The sequence below is a fragment of the Somniosus microcephalus genome, chromosome 31 (genome assembly GCF_052327205.1).
Source record: "Somniosus microcephalus isolate GS21.2 chromosome 31, FLI_Smic_1.0, whole genome shotgun sequence".
Taxonomy (NCBI): domain Eukaryota; kingdom Metazoa; phylum Chordata; class Chondrichthyes; order Squaliformes; family Somniosidae; genus Somniosus; species Somniosus microcephalus.
In genome coordinates, this window is record NC_141017.1 from 34,086,826 (window position 1) to 34,108,114 (window position 21,289).

The following is a 21,289-nucleotide window of genomic DNA, read 5'->3' on the forward strand; positions in this document are numbered from 1 at the left end:
TCCTCATCCCCCCTCTGGTTCTTTTTCCAAGTACCTTAACTTATCTGTGACGACCAATGCATTTTCTGATTTTATCTTAGGGTGTGGATGGTGGAGTTGGCGAGAAGGGCAGCCTTGGAGACCCTGGATCACCGGTAGGTTCTTCACAGTCAAAGCAAAACTATGCATTCATCAGAAACCTCTTATATTGTCTTAAAAGTATTTTTTTTTTTTGGTTTAAACTCCTCCCCCACGCCCATCTCCCGCAAATCACCGGGGTGCTATGTCTACAACTAGCTGACAGCATGGACTAACCAGACGCAGTTCCAACGAGTTTCTTCCTCCTGTGCGCAAGGTGCAGTTGCCCTGCGGCATTGTGTCAGGGAAGGGCAATGCAGCAGAGTTTAGAGGGTGTGGGCCGTTGCTGGATTTGTTAGCGACTTATGAAACTTTTTCTTGCTCCAAACTATGATGTAAACAGAGAGGGACAGAGAAATGTCCAGGCCCAGAATGGCCTTTTCTGGTCGGACAAAATGTACATGAAAAGTCTTGGGGTGGGGGAGGGGGGGAAATTCAGTTGCTTTGCACCTCCTGTTAGCTAACGGGGCGCAAAGCAACTCGCGCCCGGGCGCGGCGCCGCCAACGTTTCCCGCGAAATTCAGCGGGAGGTTAGCGGCGGCGCTAACTGTTAGTGCCCCGCGGCCTTGTGCTGCCGGCGATGACGTCGTCGCCGTGCGTCGCGTCCCGGCCGTGGTCTTTGGTAGCGCCCCCTGACTTACCGCCGGACGCTATTTAAAGGCGGGGTGCCGGGCGGCCATTTTTGTTGCTGGCCGCCTGCCCCCATTGCCGTCCCCGGCCTCCTGACCCGCCCCCCCCCCCCCCCCCCGCGGAGTGCCGGCTGCGCTCCATAAGCCCAGCACTTACCTTGAGTGCCGGGCTCTTTTGCCGGTACTTCAGATCCCCGGGTCCCAGGTCGCACTGCGCAAGGCCCCTCCCCTTTGAGAAGGGGAGGAAGGCCTGCAATACCGCGGCGCAATGTGCCGCAGCACCACATAGCACCACGATATTCCCTCGCAGCGCCCCGCTTCCCTCTTTGGGTGCTTTGTAACTTCATGCTCCCATCTACACAACATCCTAATTATCTCTAAATCTGGATATTCCTTCATCCAAATCATTAATATACGTGGTTAAAGAGAGACTTGCATTTATATAGCGCTTTTCATGATTTCAGGACATCCCAAAACGCTTTACAGCCAATGGACTACTATAGAAGTGTAGTTACCGTTGTACTGTAGTGAAAGCTGAGACCTTGGTACAGATCTGAGTAGATCGCACTAATCAGAGGCCTTTATCCCTATAACTCCCAATCAATTAGCAACTGTTTGTTCAACACTTCCAGTAACGACTGAATGGAAATCACAGCAACACGTCAACCAGCTTTTTTGCTCCAGCCAGCCAATTGCATGTTCTCGAAGCTGCTGAAGAAGCTGAATCCATGTAACGTTTCTTTGTTGGGTTTGCAGGGCCCAATTGGTGCATCTGGCGAGCCAGGTCCTCCTGGGTCTCCTGGAAAGCGAGTAAGTATTGCATGCAAGAAAGAAGAACTTGCACTTGTATAGCGCCTTTCACGACCTCCAGACGACCCAAAGTGCTTTACAGCCAATGAGGTACTTTGAAGTGTTGTAATGTAGGAAACGCGGCAGCCAATTTGCGCACAGAAAGCTCCCACAAACAGCAATGTGATTGACGTAAGGAAACTACTAGGCACTTGGTCTAAGCGTTAAACAAAGCTTTACTCAACTGTTTTACAACATGGAGGTCTAGTTGTGTCCTTCACTAGTTCCTGTTAAGAATGTCCTGCGCAAGCTGGGCCCGTGCCCGAGTATTTATACTCTCCCTGGACAGCGCCACCCACAGGCCGCTCAGTATTATTTCATAAGTCTTTCTTTCATGAATGACTGATTCATGTCAATGATAGTGACCAGATAATCTTTTTCAGTGATGTTGGTTAAGGTATAAATATTGGCCCCAGGACACCGGGGAGAACTCCCCTGCTCTTCTTCAGAATAGTGCCGCGAGATCTTTTACGTCCACCCGAGCGAGCAGACGGGGCCTCGGTTTAACGTCTCATCTGAAAGACGGCACCTCAGACAGTGCGGCACTCCCTCAGCGCTGCACTGGGAGTGTCGGCCTGGACTTTGTACTCCAGTCTCTGGAGTGTCTTCCTTGAATGGGAGCAGTTTTGTTTGCGCTCCCGAAGTAGATCCCTTTTAGAAACCGATTTTCTCGTGCTGAATGTGCCTCATTGCGACCGTGGGGTGGACTTGGCCGCGACAGACAGTTGTATAGACAAGATTTGCTGGCAAGGAGTTGCTCTGAACTGGCTTTAAAGCAACTGTGTGTGTGCAGGTCTTGCGCAATTAGTGCAAATTCATGTTCGCTCGCTTAAGAACCTGCCTGGGGGGTGGGGGGGGGGTAATTCCTGATGCCAGGAGAGGCTAGGGTTGGTGAAAGCATATTGCTGACCCGCGCAGAAAGACTAAGGTTATTGTGCACCAGTCGCTGAAGGTAAGCATGCAGGTGCAGCAGGCGGTTAAGAAGGCAAATGGTATGTTGGCCTTCGTAGCGAGAGGGTTCGAGTACAGGAACAAGGATGTCTTGCTGCAGTTGTACAGGGCCTTGGTGAGACCGCACCTTGAGTATTGTGTGCAATTTTGGTCACCTTACCTGAGGAAGGACGTTCTTGCCATGGAGGGAGTGCAGCGAAGATTCACCAGGCTGATACCTGGGATGGTAGGAATGACGTATGAGGAGAGTTTGTGTCGATTAGGCTTATACTCACTGGAGTTTAGAAGATTGAGAGGGGATCTCATCGAAACCTATAAAATTCTGTCAGGTCTGGACAGACTAGATGCAGGAAGGATGTTTCTGATGGCCGGGGAGTCCAGAACCAGGGGTCATAGTCTAAGGATAAGGGGTAAGCCATTTAGAACTGAAATGAGGAGGAGTTTCTTCACCCAGAGAGTGATGAACCTGTGGAATTCTCTGCCACAGAGGGCAGTGGAGGCCAGTTCATTAAATATATTCAAGATAGAGTTGGATATATTTCTTGAGGCTAAAGGGATCAAGGGATATGGGGAGAAGGCAGGGACAGGGTACTGAAATTGGATGATCAGCCATGATCGCATTGAATGGCGGAGCAGGCTCGAAGGGCCGAATGGCCTACTCCTGCTCCTATCTTCTATGTTTCTATGTTTTCTATAACAAGGGTGGATCCAACAGAGCCTGCTGAGGGTAGGCAGCGATCAGAGGGAACCTGAGGAAGACCCTTCCTCTGAACGTTTGGTACCCCTGGTGACATTGGCATTCAGTTCGATTGCTTTTCATGTGTCAGAAGCCCTGCTGTAAAGTTAAACAGGGTGTGAGCCTGTTGTACGCATTCATTTCTGCTGGGCACAACACCCAGCCTCACTGCATATAGTGCGTGTTGCACATGCCTCTCTTCATATCCTGAACGGGTCACATCGTCCACATGCCCGATACGAGACTCCCAAAACAAACGCTCTACTCGGAGCTCCGGCACGGCAAGAGAGCCCCAGGTGGGCAGAGGAAACGCTTCAAGGACAGCCTCAAAGCCTCCTTGAAAAAGTGCAACATCCCCACCGACACCTGGGAATCCCTGGCCCAAGACAGCACAAAGTGGAGGAGAAGCATCCGGGAAGGCGCCGAACACCTCGAGTCTCTTTGCCAGGAGCAAGCGTAAGGAGCGCACGCCAACCCAAGCACCCCCACCCACCCGCCCCCTTCAACCACCGTCTGCCCCACCTGTCACCTGAGAACTAATTTTTAGTGTGGAAGCAAGTCATCCTCGGTTCCGAGGGACTGCCTGCCATATCCTGACCAATGCTTCTCTCTTAACCATCGCCAATAAAATTAAAAGATGGTTCATCTCATTGCCGTTTGTTTTCATTTAAAAAAATTTAATTAACATTTAATTTTGAGATAACCTGCCTTTTATCTCATTGATATGTCGCCCTTCGCATCTCCAGGACCTTCTGAAAGTGCCTCACTGGCAATGAATCACTTTGGAAGTACGGGCACTTGATGTGCAGGCAAATAGTGGCAGCACGCCACAGAGTGGCAGTCACGTCTTCCCCCGCTGAACAGTCGCCCCACAAGGCGATTCACTGTGTAAGACAGTTGGGGATGATTTGCTGGCATTTCCGAGGCTTCATCCCGCTTTGAATGTAACTTAACGTTTGGTCACAGGAAAAACTAATCGAAATTATGGAATAGAAACATAGAAGATAGGAGCAGGAGTAGGCCATTCGGCCCCTCGAGCCTGCTCCGCCATTTAATGAGATCATGGCTGATCATCCAAATTCAGTACCCTGTCCCTGCTTTCTCCCCATATCCCTTGATCCGTTTAGCCTTAAGAAATATATCTAACTCCTTCTTGAATATATTTAATGAATTGACCTCAACTGCCTTCTTTGGTAGAGAATTCCACAGGTTCACCACTCTCTGGGTGAAGAAATTCCTCCTCATCTCTGTCCTAAATGGCTTACCCCTTATCCTTAGACTGTTGACCCCTGGTTTTGGACTCCCCCGCCATCGGGAACATCCTTCCAGCATCTAGTCTGTCCAGTCCTGTTAGAATTTTATAAGTTTCAATGAGATCCCCTCTCATCCTTCTAAACTCTAGCGAATATAAGCCTAATCGACCCAATCTCTCTTCATACGTCATTCCTGCCATCCCAGGTATCAGTCTGGTGAATCTTTGCTGCACTCCCTCCATGGCAAGAACATCCTTCCTCAGATAAGGTGACCAAAACTACACACAATACTCAAGGTGTGGTCTCACCAAGGCCCTGTACAACTGCAGCAAGACATCCTTGCTCCTGTACTTGAATCCTCTCGCTGTGAAGACCAGCATACCAGAATACAATCCCTAACGCTCCCAAAAATTAGCAGAAAAGGAATGTGATTTATTCATAACTCAGTGGGCCCCCAACCGTATTCATCAGAGTCGCTTGACATCTTTTTCCCTGTAGGAGTAGTGATATGGTTTGTCATTTGTCACTTTAGAAGGCCAGCATCCAAGAACAGGCTTCATGGAACCCACTGCAAATTTTTTTTTTACATAAGACAAGCCGGGTGCCACGTCAAAGAAAGACCTTCATGATCGAGTGTTTAGTTTTCAATGCAATTCACAGGATCTATGCTGGGAGGGCACTCTGCAAATGGAAGCAGTGTTTGGAAGGGGATTTTGGACGGTGCTTTAAAGCAAATGTATCACCGTGACAACCTATTATGCATGGTTCCTGCCCTTTGAGTGTGGGGCTGGTGTAACACTGGAATCTATTCCGTGCCGTGTAATTGTACTCGGGTCACGTTCGTCGAATGTCGGAGCCCGAGGCAGCAATAATGTCACGGCATGTGTCCGCAAGCCCCACACGCTGACTCGCATCGTTGCTGCCGGATTGTTTTTCATGATTTTTTTAAAAAGCTGGCTGGTTTCTTAACGCAACTGCTCTATTTCAGGGGCCTCATGGACCTGCGGGATCGGAGGGGCGAGAGGGCCTGAAGGGCTCGAAGGTAGGGCTTTTAAAAAATAATGTAATAAGCTTCACTAAACCGCGATTGTTAAATTTACTGGAGGGTTTCCTGCCTTTATCTCCTGACGACACGGACTCTGGTTCCATGAGTGCCGGCAGGCCTGCGCGGCCTCACCATATGTCAACTCTGTTAGTGAGCGTTGGCGGGCTATTTGACTAGGAGGGCATCACTGATGAATGCAGTCTGTCCTCAGCTTCAGGCCATCCGCTCTCATTTTCCACCAGCGGTCGCTGGTATGTCTGTCGGAACAGGAACCATGTCTGGATGTTATCCTCAGCAACTAATCTTGACCCTGCACCGCCGACCGTGGGTCCTAGGGCACTGCCGACCGTGGGTCCTAGGGCACGGCCGACCGTGGGTCCTAGGGCACTGCCGACCGTGGGTCCTAGGGCACGGCCGACCGTGGGTCCTAGGGCACTGCCAACCGTGGGTCCTAGGGCACGGCCCAAGCATAACCTTCCCGTCCATTTTGCTCTCCCAACAGGGAGATGTTGCAGCATCCCAGTAACTCCCATCAAACTTAAATTGGGATACGGAGCAGCGCAGGAATTGGATCTACTTTTTCTTTCTTGCTCCAAACAATAGTGTTCCAACACATCATGATCCTTTGGAATTCTGTCCAGCGGGATATATGGGAAGGGGTTTGGCACACTGGAATTCTGTCCAGTGGGATATATGGGATGGGGTTTGGCACACTGGAATTCTGTCTAGCGGGATATATGGGAAGGGGTTTGATATATCTCAATTGCATGCAATGAAAAATTCCACTTAATTGGGAATCTCCCTATAATTGCCCTGCCACAACTCGCAACTAGTCTCGACCTTGGCGGAAGTTAACTTTTAAAATGTTCACGACTTACATGGGAAGTACAAGACGCACAGAGAGCTGCGTTAAAATTTCCTGCGTGCATCCTGAGCGCTAAATGTAAAATTAATGTGGCTCGTGGGTGAATCGCAAGCACTGACGAAAGCCGATGAAACCAGTTTTGGATTTTCCACTTGGCTGAGTCTCTGAGGGGTGGGTGGGGGGGAGGGGGGGAATATAACAGATTGTCCGTAATTCTGCATTTCAAACCTCATTTATTTAATAAGATATTTTCACAATGCTCGGCACTTACACTTTTTCTAAAATTCATTCTCTTGTTCTGGGGATCACTGGCAAGGCCAGTATTTATTGCCCATCCCCCTAACTGCCCCTTGAGAAGGTGGTGGTGAGCCGCCTTCTTGAACTGCTGCAGTCCGTGTGGTGAAGGTACTCCCACAGTGCTGCTGGGAGGGAGTTCCAGGATTTTGACCCAGTGACGATGAAGGATCAACGATATATTTCCAAGTTGGGATGGTGTATGACTTGGAGGGGAACTTGGAGGTGGTGGTGTTCCCATGCGCTTGCTGCCCTTGACCTTCTAGGTGGTGGAGGACCTGGGTTTGGGAGGTGTTGTCCCCTTGATTAAAAATAAGGTTCTTAACTGAATCACGCAGTGTTAGATATTTGTATTTTTAGGTAAACTCCTTACAAGCACAACCTCCTATATATTTACAGAATAACAGCATGTCGCCGTGCTATTTTTCACATAGGGTTCGCCCGGACGAGAAGGCCCAACAGGTAGGACTGGGCCTGTGGGGCCACAGGGCTCACCAGGCAATCCTGGGCCTGAAGGACTCCGAGGAATACCTGGCCCTGCAGTAAGTAAACGATACAAAGAGACTGTTATCATTATTATTTCATCATAAACTGTATCAACTACTGGACATATTATCAATGGATAACCACTCGCAATGTCTTTTCTTTTTAAACAGGGAGAACAAGGCCTTCCGGGACCTCCCGGCCAGTCTGGTCCACCTGGCCCGATGGTAAGATGGGAACAGGAGGAGGCCATTCAGCCCCTCGCGCCTGTTCCGCCATTCAGTGAGATCATGACTGATCTGTATCCTAACTCCGTCCACCCGCCTTGGATACATATCCTTTTGTACCCTTGTCTAGCAAAAATCTATCAATCTCCGATTTAAAATTATTAATTGAGTTGGCATCTACTGCTTTCTTGTGGGAGAGAGTTTCACACTTCCACCACCCTTTGCGTGAAGAAGGGTTTCCTAACTTCTCTCCTGAATGGCCTGGCTCTGATTTTAAGGTTATGTCCCCCTTGTCCTAGACTGCCCCATCCTCAATGTTCCCCCTAATTCGTTTTTGAGTGCGTGGCCCCTTTAAGGGGCTGTGCAGCCCATTCACAGTTTCGCCCATGCGCGGAATTTAGCATTGGAAAAGCTGGGCCCAGGTCACGAGGGACCAGCAAATGGCCGCGCAGCTTAGCGGGAACATTGCCCACCAGTGCAAGAAGTTTCTCTCTACCTCCCTTATCAATTCCTTTCAAAATCCTGAAAACCTCAATCCAATCCTCCTTTAACCTACATTCCAGGGAATACACGCCTAGTTTATGTAATCGCTCCTCATATAGTTTAACCCTTGGGGCCCTGGTAACATTCTGGTGAATCTGTGCTGTGCTCCTTCCAAGGCCAGTAGATCCTTTCTAAGGTGCGGAGCCCAGAACTGCTCACAGTGCTCCAGATGTGGTCTAACCAGGGCTTTGTCTAGCTGTAGCTAAACCGCCTCCCATTTATATTCTAGCCCTCTAGTTATAAAGGCTAACATTCCATTAGTCTTTTTGATTTTATTTTTTGCGCAAGACTGGTGCAGCTTAATGATGGAGTAGATTTAATCTGAGACTGATGATTCGGCCCTCTGCTTACCGAATGATTTTGAGAAACTGCTGCCCTCCTGGGCAAACCAGTTTTATTTATTTTCAGTTTGTGCACTGCGACACTGAACTGAACTGCAATATTAAATAAAAACACAAGACATAGGAGCCGGAGTCGGCCATTCGGCCCCTCGAGCCTGCTCTGCCATTCAATAAGACCATGGCTGATCTTCGACCTCGCCTCCACCTTCCTGCCCGATCCCCAAATCCCTTGATTCACTTAATATCCAAAAATCTATCGCTCGACCTTGAATATACTCATCGACTGAGAATCCACAGCCCTCTGGGGTAGAGAATTCCAAAGATTCACCACCCTACACAATACTACTGTAAAAAAAAAACCTACTCAAACATCAAGAATATCTTAACTCCTGCAATATTAACTCCATGCCAGCACATTAAATCCCTCAAATAATTTCATGCTAAAAATCATTTAACCTGTACTCGCCCAGCTATAATTGTTTTCCTCTCCCAATTCTCTATTCTCTTAGAATCATAGAATCCTACAGCACAGAAGAGGCCATCCAATTAGTCCCACCCCCCTGCTCTTTCCCCACCGCCCTGCAAATTTCTCCTCTTCGAATATTTATCCCATTCCCTTTTTGAAAGTTACGATTGAATCTCCTTCCACCACCCTACCAGTCAGCGAGCTTTCCAGCATTTCCTTTAAGTATGATCTTACTCTTTTTCGACCTATTTTGACCCTTTTTATCTTTCTTTTTAAGTTTAAAATGTTTAATTTCTTGTTCTCCTGCCTCCCTTTCCCACCATCGATTTTGAACTGCCACGCCTTAAAATGAGTGTGTGCTTTCCATATCGGGCAAACAGAACCTGCCCACGTGGACTTTTCAGCAGCTTGGTGTTGAGAGCTTTAAATATGGTGATGGGACGCTGCACGTGTCTAGCTGACTGAAACATAATGGCCCAGAAATTCGGGTGCCCACGGGTGAGTACACACTGGGTACTCGTGCGTAGGCCCAACGAAAGTGCCGGTTTCCTGCATGCACTGCGCATGCGCGGGAAACCGCCACTTCCGTTCCCCTGAAAGAAGGGGTTCAGCGGTCGAACGCGTGCGCCGGAGAGGCAGCGCGTGCGCATCGAACTTACGTTTTTTTCCCAGGTTTTCCCGGGAGGGTAAGTCTCCAGCAGTTACACTTTTAAAAAAGCAGGCGCAAGGCCTGCTTTTAACAAGGTAAGTGGTGAATTAATTAAAATTAAAACATTTTTTCCACGGGTTTATTATTTTTAAATACTTTAAAGAAAGGTAAGTTTATTCTTAGCCCTGTTTAAAAAATGTAATTAATTTTTTCAAAAATTTAAATTATTGTTTAAAATAGTTATTTCATGTAATTTATAGTTATTTTAAAAATGTGATTTAAAAAATAATGTATTTGAAGTTTTAGTGATGTTTTGGGGCTTATAGTATTTATAGGTTTGACAGCTCTTCCTGTCAAACTTATGAATGAAGCATTCCCTGCTACCATTGGCTCTCCGTGGCCCACGTGATCCCAGGGGACGCATCGAACTAACTGCGCCCCTGGGATACGCAAGCACTGCGCGCCGGCAGTTGGAGGAGGCCCAGGATCGGAATCCCACGTGGGCCCACAGCTCAACGGCCGGCGCGCTAGGTAAGTGCAGGTCGGGGGCTTGCACCCGCGGGAAGCCCCCGACCCGAATTTCTGGGCCAATGCCTCTCTTTCTTGATCTCCCTCCCTGCCTGTAATGATTTGCAAGCATTCTCTGTTGCTTGTAGGAAAGGAGGAGGCTCACTCTCTGGAGAGCGAGCTAACCCACCGTCCACAGCCATTGCCGAGGGCAATAGGTTCCATGTAAAGCCTTCGGAATCAAAGTGAAATCTAACCTCTCTCACTCTCGCTCTTGCTCTCCAAAGAGAGATGGTGAGAGTAGTGCGACGAAATGCTGGGATTGGGAGCTGGCAATCCTGGGCAGAGGGTGAGAGGTTGTCAACATCTGTGGGACGCTCCTGCCTTTATATTAGGGGGGCCTCGTTAAATCTCACCTGCTTGTCTTTAATGTTTGTAACTGTCTGTTTTCTCACACTGTTTAGGGCCCTCCCGGTATGCCTGGTCTGAAGGGTGATGAAGGACTAAAAGGTGACAAGGTAGGCAATCTCCTCAGATCCGTTGAAGAGATGGTGTGTTAGTGATGGATGCTTGACTCTGATGGCCTTGTTCTAATCACTTCTATAAATCCACTGGCACCCAGAGCCACATTCCTATTTAATCCCAACACCATTGAATTATCTACAGTAGTGATATATTAAATATTACAGGAAACTTTCGATTTACCGGCACCTAAATAACTGGAAATCTCGGTTAACCAGCAAAATTCAGGAGTAGGTTTCACTTCATATTGTATTTGCCTTCTTCCATCTGTTGCTGTGCAAGGGTGTGGCTGCAGCTGTTGCTAAGCTACAGAGATGCTTGGAACTTGTGGCCATTGTTCTACAGTTAACAGGGTTTGTTGCTTTATATGGAGCTGTCAGCTCTCCGTATCTTTTACTATAGCTTTCGGTTATCCGGAATTTTTGATGAACCGGCACCACGTCGGTCCCGTCCGTGCCGGATAAAAAAAAGTTTCCTGTATTACACTTCATATGTCTCTCTCGCACACTCTGGGGAACGGTAGCATAGTGGTTATGGTACTGGACTGGTAATCCAGAGACCTTGACTAATAATCCAGAGACGTGAGTTCAAATCCCATCACGGCAGCTGGGGAATTTAAATTCAGTTCATTAAATAAATCTGGAATAAAAAGCTAGTGTCAGTAATGGTGACCATGAAACTACCGTAAAAACCCAACTGGTTCACTAATGTCCTTTAGGGAAGGAAATCTGCTGCCCTTACCTGGTCTGGCCTATTATGTGGTTGACTCTCTGAAATGGCCCAGCAAGCCACTCAGTTGTAACAAGCCACTTATGACAAAGTCAGCACTGTGGGAGTACCTTCACCACACGGACTGCAGCGGTTCAGGAAGGCAGCTCACCACCACCTTTCTCAAGGACAATTAGGGAATGGGCAATAAATGCTGGGCCTTGCCAGCGATGCCCACACCCCATGAACAAATAAAAAAAAAACTCTCACTCACACAGTTTAATTCACAGATTTAATACTAAAGAGTTTGAAAATATGTAAATAACTTATGAATTTTCTTTCGTTCATTCACGGGATGTGGGCATCGCTGGCAGGGCCAGCATTTATTGCCCATCCCTAATTGCCCAGTGAGTACAGAGGCCATCCGAGTTCTGACGAAAGGTCATCCACCTGAAAAGTTAACTCTGTTTCTCTCTCCACAAATAAACTCGGCAGCAAGTTAGCAACGTGTGTGCTCTCTGTCTCCTATTGGTCTAAGGGGCATTTTTCTTTGGGATTCTTACTCCAGATATCCCCGTGGGTTTAGCCTCATTTGGCCCTTCCACAAGAAGAACTCTCATCTCCTACGAACCAGCGTGTGCTTTTTACCTGCTCACTCTCTGGGTAAATGACACGAGACCCAGGGTTTGAACAGTGAGCCCAACCACTGTACTCTGGTTTACTGGAATATATTGCATACTCCCCGGTGGTGATCTCCTCATCTTCCACAGGCAAGTGAATTTCAGATTGAGGGAGGGGTCAGACTCTAATCCACTAGACACATACAGTATATTGAACATTAAACAGGTAATTAGACAGTGCTCAGTACAAATGGTATATTTACAGTAAATAGACACTCTTCTAATCTCAAAATGTCAGTAAGAACATTAAACTAATGCTTGATGCACAGTTCCTTTACTTCATTTGTCTTTTCATTTACTTCATTCTTTGTCTGTGTCTTTTTTTCTTCTCCCCCACATGGCAGCTGTCTTTCACTCTGCCAGCGCAATTCACACCATCTCGAGCCATCCTTTGTTTCTTAACCTGCCCCATTACCATCTCGTCTCGCCTTGAATATCTCAATGTCTCTTAACCTCTCCTGCCTTCCATCCTATCACAGACCTTCCCTTTTGTTCTTTCATCCCCTCCCCCCCTTTCCCAGCCCCTTCACTTGCTTAAAAATCTGTTCCATTTCCTGCTTTTTTCCAGTTCTGACGAAAGGTCATCGACCTGAAACGTTAACTCTGTTTCTCTCTTCACAGACGCTGCCTGACCTGCTGAGTTTCTCCAGCATTTTCTGTTTTTATTCCTTTACTTCATTAGTGGTTACTGAAAGGGGCCTCGCCCTTTGCTTTGATGGCTTTGGCGTGACTGCTGCCTTTCTGCAATGCTACCCAAGACAGAATTGACAATAGCTCAGAGTAAAAGGAAATAAAAGCTGTACTAGATTAGCCATTCAGAGGATTGGATGGAATCACTTGACTCCTTCCTGGGAAACCCATTGATCAGTTCCAAACACGTTGGATGACAGACCGGTGGATCTGATTCGAGGGTGATGGCAGCATTCTAATTCTACATTGGGGAGACCAAACGCAGACTGGGTGACTGCTTTGCGGAACACCTCCATTCAGTCCGTAAGGGTGACCCCGAGCTTCCGGTTGCCTGTCATTTTAATTCACCGCTCCACTCCCACTCGGACTTCACCGTCCTTGGCCTCTTGCATTGTTCCACGGAAGCTCAACGTAAACTCGAGGAACAGCACCTCATCTTCCGATTAGGCACTTTGCAGCCTTCCGGACTCAATATCGAGTTCAACAATTTCAGATCATAACCTCGGCCCCTATTACATTTTTACTTATATTTTTTTCCCCACCCCTTTGTTTTGGATCTTCCTTTCCCCCCCCCCCCTTCCTCTTTTTTTTTCTCTCTCCCACACGGCAACTGTCTCCCATCCTGCCAGTACACTTCACACCTAATCTTGCCGTCTTTTGTCTCCACTGTCCTATTACCATCTCGTCTGGTTTTGAATACCTCTTAATGTCTCTTTTACTTCTTTTGTTCTATCGCAGCCCTGCCTTCGATCTATTTTATTTCCTTTCCAGTTTGAAAAAGGGTTTCGACCCGAAACGTCGACTCGAATTTCTCTCCACAGATGTTGCCTGGCCTGCTGAGTTTTTCCCAGCATTTTCTGTTGTTATTTCGGATTTCCAGCATCTGCAGTATTTTGCTATCGTTCTAATTCTCCTGTCGTTTTTCCCCCGTTTGTCTTTTCTAGGGGCATGCTGGTTTGATTGGCCTGATTGGACCTCCCGGCGAGATGGGCGAGAAGGGAGATCGAGGCCTTCCAGGAAACCAAGGAACACAAGGCCCCAAGGGAGAAATTGTGAGTACAGAGGCCACCCAGTTGTTTACAAGCTACGATCCTGACCTACGATTTTGAGCGGCAGACTTCACTGATATTGTGGGGAGGGGGGGAGGAGAGAGATGATGAGGAGGTCCTCAAGGGCCAACAAAGGGTCCAGCAACAATCCGCACTCTGTGATGTTTTGCTGTCTCTGGTATCTTGCCTCTGATGAGGTGAATATAAACGAGGCATGATTTGGCTGCCAATCCGCTTGAGGCATTCGTGCCACATGTACATGCCAGTTTCCCTCATCCCCCAATTCTCACCGCCATGGCGGCCTTGTGCGGCACGCCTTAATATGCTCGTTGAGGCATGATTTATGAGAATGTGGTCTCAACGTGTTCTAGTGACCCAAAGCATCCACCAAACAGTTTGATGGCATGAGGGAGCTGAGCGGTTCAACCGGGAAGGCTGAGCTCAGTCTTGACAGAGAGCCGGCACGAACTCGATGGGCCGAATGGCCTCCTTCTGTGCCTCTATGACGCAACAAATAATATAAAGTGCAACAACTTTCCAAAACGAGCATTTGCTCCACTATCGACTACAACAACAACTTGCATTTCTATAGCACCTTTAACGTAGTAAAACGTCCCAGGGCGCTTCACAGGAGCGATTATCAAACAAAATTTGACACCGAGCCACATAAGGAGATATTAGGGACAGGTGACCAAAAGCTCGGTCAAAGAGGCCGGTTTTAAGGAGCCTCTTAAAGGAGGAGAGAGAGACGGAGAGAGGTTTAGGGAGGGAATTCAAGAGCTTGGGGCCCAGGCAGCTGAAGGCACGGCCGCCAGTGGTGGAGCTCTGTGATTTATCTTTATAAATATGCAAACTGTGAGCAATGCCACAAGACATCTGTCAGTAGCTCATCTTTTTATGATTCATAACTTAATCTTTTTTTCTCCCTATTTTAGGGTCTTCCAGGTTTCGGTGGTCCTTTAGGCCCACCTGGCTCTCTTGGTTTACCAGTAAGTTGATATTTTTTTCCTAAGGTGGAGAAGGCTCCTTTTAGTGCTTGGTACCGATATGTTGTCAATTCATTATTTGTGTCTGTGAAATAATAGTTAATTGGCTCAATAGTTTAGTGGGCATCACAATCTGTAGGTTGACAGCTCGTGTGCTTGTAGCAAGCTTTTCCAAAGGGCACCTGTTCAAAATGGCAAACTCCAAATCTTGGATTGACATCAGGAAATTCTCCGCACAAAAGCCTGATCAAGCCATGCAATGGACTTCTGGGGAGGGTAATGGAGGCGAAAAACCTGGAACTGTTTAAAGAACCAACTGGATGGGGTTGGCAAGACTGCAGGTTCTATCCAACTAATGGATGAGCAAGGTTGGGCTGAATGGCCATTCTTGTCTTGCGATGCGACAGATCGCTACCTCGTAAGCATTTGGTTTGCTAATGTGCAGTGAGCTGCAGGAACTGTTGAATCCTCGATCCATCCAGTACGTTCCAGTTCTGCTTTTAGTTGCGATCTCATGGAGCAAGATGGCGGCTCATTAAGTACAACTGCAAGTATACTCTATACAGTCAAAACTCCTTCTACGGCGAGTGTCTCACCTCCTGACTCCCCAAAGCCTTTCCACCATCTACAAGGCACAAGTCAGGAGTGTGATGGAATACTCTCCACTTGCCTGGATGAGTGCAGCTCCAACAACACTCAAGAAGCTCAACACCATCCAGGACAAAGCAGCCTGCTTGATTGGCACCCCATCCACCACCTTAAACATTCACTCCCTCCACCACCGGCGCACCGTGGCTGCAGTGTGTACCATCTACAAGATGCACTGCAGCAACTCGCAAAGGCTTCTTCGGCAGCACCTCCCAAACCTGTGATCTCTTCCACCTAGAAGGACAAGGGTAGCAGATGCATGGGAACACTACCACCTCCAAGTTCCCCTCCAAGTCACACACCATCCTGACTTAGAAGTATATCGTTGATCCTTCATCGTCGCTGGGTCAAAATCCTGGAACTCCCTCCCTAATAGCACTGTGGGAGCACCTTCACCACACGGACTGCAGCGGTTCAAGAAGGTGGCTCACCACCACCTTCTCAAGGGGCTACTAGGGATGGGCAATAAATGCTGGCCTTGCCAGCGACGCTCACATCCCATAAACAAATTTTAAAAAAATTATTAGTGCCCTCAATGTATTCACTATTCGATTGTGTCTCCAAAATGTAGCCATAAGAATCCATTAATTACCCACAAGGATCCATATTTAAATAATTAATTTCATTATTGATTGGGGGAGATTCTTGATGAAGTCCATTGTAAAGATAAATTCAGAGGAAGAAGTTTCAGCAACAGAAAAAGTCAGCCAAGGAAAGCCAAGTCTTTGCAAAATTGGGGCATTGTGGTTTGAAAGGTGCCTTTTATTTTTGAAGTTAAAGAGCATGGGTTGGAGTCCTTGTAGTTAGTTGAAATCTGGATGAGGAGAGAGGCACACAGATTACTTGCAGAATTTTTGACTGCTGCCTGGGTTCAGAACTTGCGTTGGTGACGGGCAAGACTTTGGAAGAATTAAGTCAAACTTCGAGGATGTGTTCCAGAAAATGTTCCCAGACTCTCGCTCACAAAACTGTGCTAGTTCTAATCAAGTACTGAGCCAGTTTTAAGTTTTCGAGAAGGGGCTGACTGAACCTTCCTTCCAAGGTTTCAGCCAGGGTCAAATTTTCACTGAGGCAGACATGGCCGCCCTGCCTACAACAGACATGGCCGCCCTGCCTACAACAGACATGGCCGCCCTGCCTACAACAGACATGGCCGCCCTGCCTACAACAGACATGGCCGCCCTGCCTACAACAGACATGGCCGCCCTGCCTACAACAGACATGGCCGCCCTGCCTACAACAGACATGGCCGCCCTGCCTACAACAGACATGGCCGCCCTGCCTACAACAGACATGGCCGCCCTGCCTATAGCAAAATGGCAACCCACTGTATTTTACTGTTAAATTCCACATTTCAGCAAGTTGCTTTTATATATTTTTTATATATTTTTTATCCATACCTTTGGTTTGTGCCTTTTCCATTTTCTCTCTCCCACATGGCAGCTGTCTCTCATTCTGTCAGCGAATTTCACACTTCATCTAGAGCCATCTTTTGTCTCTTTACCTGTCCTATTACCATCTTGTCTCGCCTTGAATATCTCTTAATGTCTCTTCACCTCTCACTGACCTTCCCTTTTGTTCTTTCATCCCTTCCCCCATTTCCCAGCCCCCAAACTGGCCTTTTAATCTGTTTCATTTCCTGCTTTTTTCTCAGTTCTGAAGAAGGGTTTCGACCTGAAACGTTGACTCTGTTTCTCTCTCCACGGATGTTGCCTGGCCTGCTGAGTTTTTCCAGCGTTTTCTGTTGTTATTTTGCTTTTATACTTCCTATCTTTATTGTACATGTGTGTTGGAGGAAATTTTAAAATGGCACCGTAGTGCCTGCTGAAATACTTGACATTCATTGACATTTTGCAGACACTGGCATAACAGACAGCTGACTTGATCTGCTTACACCAAACATGTGATGTCACTTGTACAGAACAGTAATATAATTAAGTTGTTTGCTAACGGTATAATAATATAATCAACTTGTTTTTGACAGAATGTGATTAAGGGTTGCTAAGGTATCGGATTGGCCAAAGTTAAAGGATGCTAAAGTATCAGATTGGCCAAGGAATTAATGTAATATGGTATCTTTCCTGTTTTTAAATTGTATAAAAGGAGCGCGGCTGCTATTGTAAAGCTGAGAAGCTGGCGATTGCACCAAGGGGGTGTATAGCACTTCTCCCAGAGCGCTCTGTAAATAAAAGTGTACTCGCACATTCCAGCACGGTCCGCAGTAGTCTGAGTTTATTGCTCTATAAGTCGAAGTTGGGTATACGTCGACCCTGTATATCACTGGGTCCGTTCAGGCTCCAATTCGGCGGTAACAATGTGTAATAAAGTTTTTGCATTCAGTCTTTCTATTGTGTACTTGCTAGCTGTCTGCTTTCCCATGAAACTCATTACAGAAACAAATAACCAATCAGTTGCTTGAGTTGTCTCGATGGCGCCTACGACTCTGCACCGGACTGTTCTAGAATCCTGAAATTCCTGATTATTGGTTGGCTAAAATCTGTCACGTTTTCCACCTTTCTTTTGTTTTAGGGTCAACAAGGCCAGAAAGGTTCTAAAGGTTCCGATGTAAGTAGCTTCAATGATTGTTTTGTTGGTCTTTACAATGGATGAAGCTGTGCGGCGTCATTCCACAGTCCTTGAACTGAACATTGTGTGATCTCTTCCTTGCAGGGACCCATTGGCCTGAGAGGTGACAATGGGCCACCCGGTCCTCCTGGTCCACCTGTAAGCTTTCATTCATTTATTCATTTCTTGTTGAGGGGAGGGCTATGGGAAGTAACTGCATTTTCCCCGTGTTAGAGTGGACGAAGCTTTGGTCGTCACCCAAACTGTTCACTTGTGGCCGTCGGCAATATCCCTTCAAGGTTAGACCTTTACGGCTGGCACGGTGCTGGAAATCTAAACGTTTTTCAGGTTAGTGTATCTTGTCCAGTTGGACATGAAGAGATGTTCAAATAAGAAAATAAGAAATAGGAGCAGGAGTCGGCCATTCAGCCCCTCGCACCTGCTCCACCATTCAATAAGATCATGGCTGATCTTCTACCTCATCTCCACCTTCCCACCATATCCCTTGATTCCTTTGGTATCCAAAAATCTATCGATCTCTGTCTTGAATATACTCAATGACTGAGCATCCACAGTTCTCTGGGGTAGAGAATTCCAAAGATTCATGATTCTTTGAGTGAAGACATTCCTCCTCATCTCAGTCCTAAATGGCTGACCCCTTATTCTGAGACTGTGATCCCTGGCTCTAGACTCCCCAGCCAGGGGAAACATCCGCCCTTGTCGAGCCCTTTAAGAATATTATATTTTAAATGTAGATGCAATTTATTTTTCAGTAATTAACTAAATATTTCCTTGTAACTCAACGAAGGATAAATATGATTCTCACTGCCATTGGGAAATGGAGCTTCAGCGATCCCTCCTCTTGTTTGTAGCAGTCCCACAATTTCCCCCCCTCACCTTTTCCTAGGGTTAACTCACAATTCTGTAGACAAGTGCCCAGCTTGCTAACCTGGTCCGAGGCCTAATCCAAACCTTGATAACATTTCAGGCCGATGACCTTTCATCAGAACATCATCGACCTGAAACGTCAACCCTGCTGCTCTCTCTCCGCGGACGCTGCCTGACCTGCCGAGTGTTTGCAGCATTTTCTGTTTCTTTGTTTCAGATTTCCAGCATCCGCAGTCTTTTGCTTTTGTTTTCGATTTCAAGCTGTTGTTAAACCAGCCAGTAGGAAGTGCCCCAGAGGGCACCATTGTGAATCACTTCCTAGTTTATCCTTTCATCGATGAGGAAGCACTTGGCCACTTCCTTGCACCTTCCCCTGCTGGTACACCTTAATATTAGGGACTCCGCACGGGACATTGAAATCCATCTTTTAATGACAACAGGCTATTTTTTTTTTAATGTAACTAACAGCCTAACAAAAATCACATTTTCATAACTCGCGCGATTCAAAGCCGTGCATTGTGGTGCGTTCGTTAGTAAGCAAGCATTAAACTCGTTACTGTTAAAATGCCATTTAATAGCAGTTTATTTTGTTGGGATTATAAATTACTCACAGTGGCCGAGACTCCGTGTACAATGAGCCCTGGGGATGACATAAGGACAACATGGCGGTTCAGTACTACAGGGTGGGAGGTTACATCTGCACTTTTAAGGATTAAACCACAATGAGGCATAAACACAGGGTTCATTCCTGGGATGTGGGCGTCACTGGCAAGGCCGGCATTTATTGCCCAACCCTGGAGAAAGTGGTGGTGAGCCGCCTTATATAACTTGATTGGCTTGCTCTTCCACGTCACAGGGCAGTTGAGAGTCAACCACGGCTAATTAACTTAGTGAACCAGATGACATTAGTGTATGGCAATCTGGTAGTTTCATGGTCACTATTACTGACACTAGCTTTTTATTCCAGATTTATTTAATTAACTGTATTTAAATTCCCCAGCTGCCGTGGTGGGATTTGAACTCGCATCTCCTGATCATTAGTCCAGGTCTCTGGATTACTAGCCCAGCATCATAACCGCTATACTACTGTGTCCCATATTTATGCCTCATTGTGGTTCACTCCTTAAAAGTGCAGAAATAACCTCCCACCCTGTAGTACTGAACCGCCAAATTGCCCTTACGTTACCCCCAGGACTCATTGTACATGGAGTCTCCGCCACCCCGCGTTGTGAGGGCAATTTTGGGGCGCTTGGTCTCCCTGCCCGTGTCTCCCCCCTCTCCCTGTCATGCCCTCTCCCTGTCCTATCCCTCCCTCCCCTCCCCTCTCTCCCTCCCCTCCTCTCCCTCCCCTCCCCTCCCCCCCTCCCCTCGCCCACCCCTCCCCCCTCCTCCCCCCACCCCCTCCCCTCCCCTCGCCCACCCCCACCCCTCCCCTCCCCCACTCCCCTCTGTCCCTCTCTCCGGCCCCTCCCCCTGCCTAGCGCCTGAGGTCCAGTGCCATTGCGATAGCGGCCGTGCGGGCGGCGCATGCGCGGTCAGTGCGGGCGGCGCGAGGCGGCCCGCGGGGTGCAGGCAAGGGCGGCTTGGCGGCCGTTAGCGAGCGGGAAACTTCGGGCGGCCCGCCCGCGCTCCGTCCGCGACACCGTGAAACCTGAGAGAGGGAAGTAGAGAGAGACAGAGAGGGAAGAGGAGAAGGAGAGAGAGGGAAGAGGAGAGAGGGAAGAGGAGAAGGAGAGAGGGGGAAGAGGAGAAGGAGAGAGAGAGAGGGAAGAAAGAGAGAGAGAGAGAGAAATGTTTTGAGCTTCAGGCCCCGAGTCCCCCCTGCGCAAGGGTGAGGAGGAGGGGGGGGGTTGCTAAACACAATATAAAACTCAAATAAATTGTTAATTAATTGCCTAACATATAATTCAAATATTTACCTTACTTCCCTAACACACTGAAAGTGTGGGGAAAAAATCGTGAAAGATCAAGATGGCGGCCACTCACCTCAGTTCAGAAGGATAAGGCCCGCCCACACACGCACCGATTGGTCGACCAGTCAGGTCACCGAAGCGTAGGATTGGTCAATCGTCGAGTCACTCGACACTCAACTGTAGGAAGGAACCCGCCGTCCGATTGGTCGACCTCGACGTCACACGGTCGCTAATGAGATGCTAATGAGCGGAAGGCTGAACGTTTTTCGGATACCGCGGGCGCGGTTTTTGTCCGGCCGAAACGTAAATACACCTATGACCGGTCCGGAATCGCAAGCTTTCTTTTGAGGCAACGCGCACGTCGGTACGCTCTATAACTTTCAAACGTATAGAGAACGGACAGACAGACAGACAGACATCGGGACAGACAGACATCGGGACAGACAGAAGAGCTCTTTTATATATATATAGATAATAGATTTGGGCCTAGAAATTGGGTTGAGGTGCCAAAGTGGCGCCAAGTTCGCCTGGGCGCTGATTTTTGCGCAGCGTTCAGAGCATTAACGAATGTCAGAAATTCAGTTTCAGCGCCCTTAGAGGGAGACGGGGCGAGGCTCGAGGCGCTCCGCGTCCCTCTTAGGGCGCTGAAACTGAACATCGCAGCGCAATGTGCCGCAGCGCAACA

The 21,289-nt window shown here is 47.8% G+C and overlaps 1 protein-coding gene across 2 annotated transcripts in view; it reads left to right on the plus strand.

Moving 5' to 3' along the window:
* LOC147097724 (uncharacterized) overlaps window positions 1-21,289 on the plus strand; it is a 342,880-nt gene that overhangs the window by 296,051 nt on the left and 25,540 nt on the right. For both annotated transcript variants that reach the window (XM_085971762.1, XM_085971763.1), the window contains 10 exons: window positions 81-134; window positions 1,503-1,556; window positions 5,524-5,577; window positions 7,174-7,281; window positions 7,396-7,449; window positions 10,420-10,473; window positions 13,500-13,607; window positions 14,540-14,593; window positions 17,768-17,803; window positions 17,909-17,962. In XM_085971762.1, coding sequence (XP_085827888.1) covers window positions 81-134; window positions 1,503-1,556; window positions 5,524-5,577; window positions 7,174-7,281; window positions 7,396-7,449; window positions 10,420-10,473; window positions 13,500-13,607; window positions 14,540-14,593; window positions 17,768-17,803; window positions 17,909-17,962 — 630 coding nt within the window. The remainder of the gene's footprint in view (window positions 1-80; window positions 135-1,502; window positions 1,557-5,523; window positions 5,578-7,173; window positions 7,282-7,395; window positions 7,450-10,419; window positions 10,474-13,499; window positions 13,608-14,539; window positions 14,594-17,767; window positions 17,804-17,908; window positions 17,963-21,289) is intronic.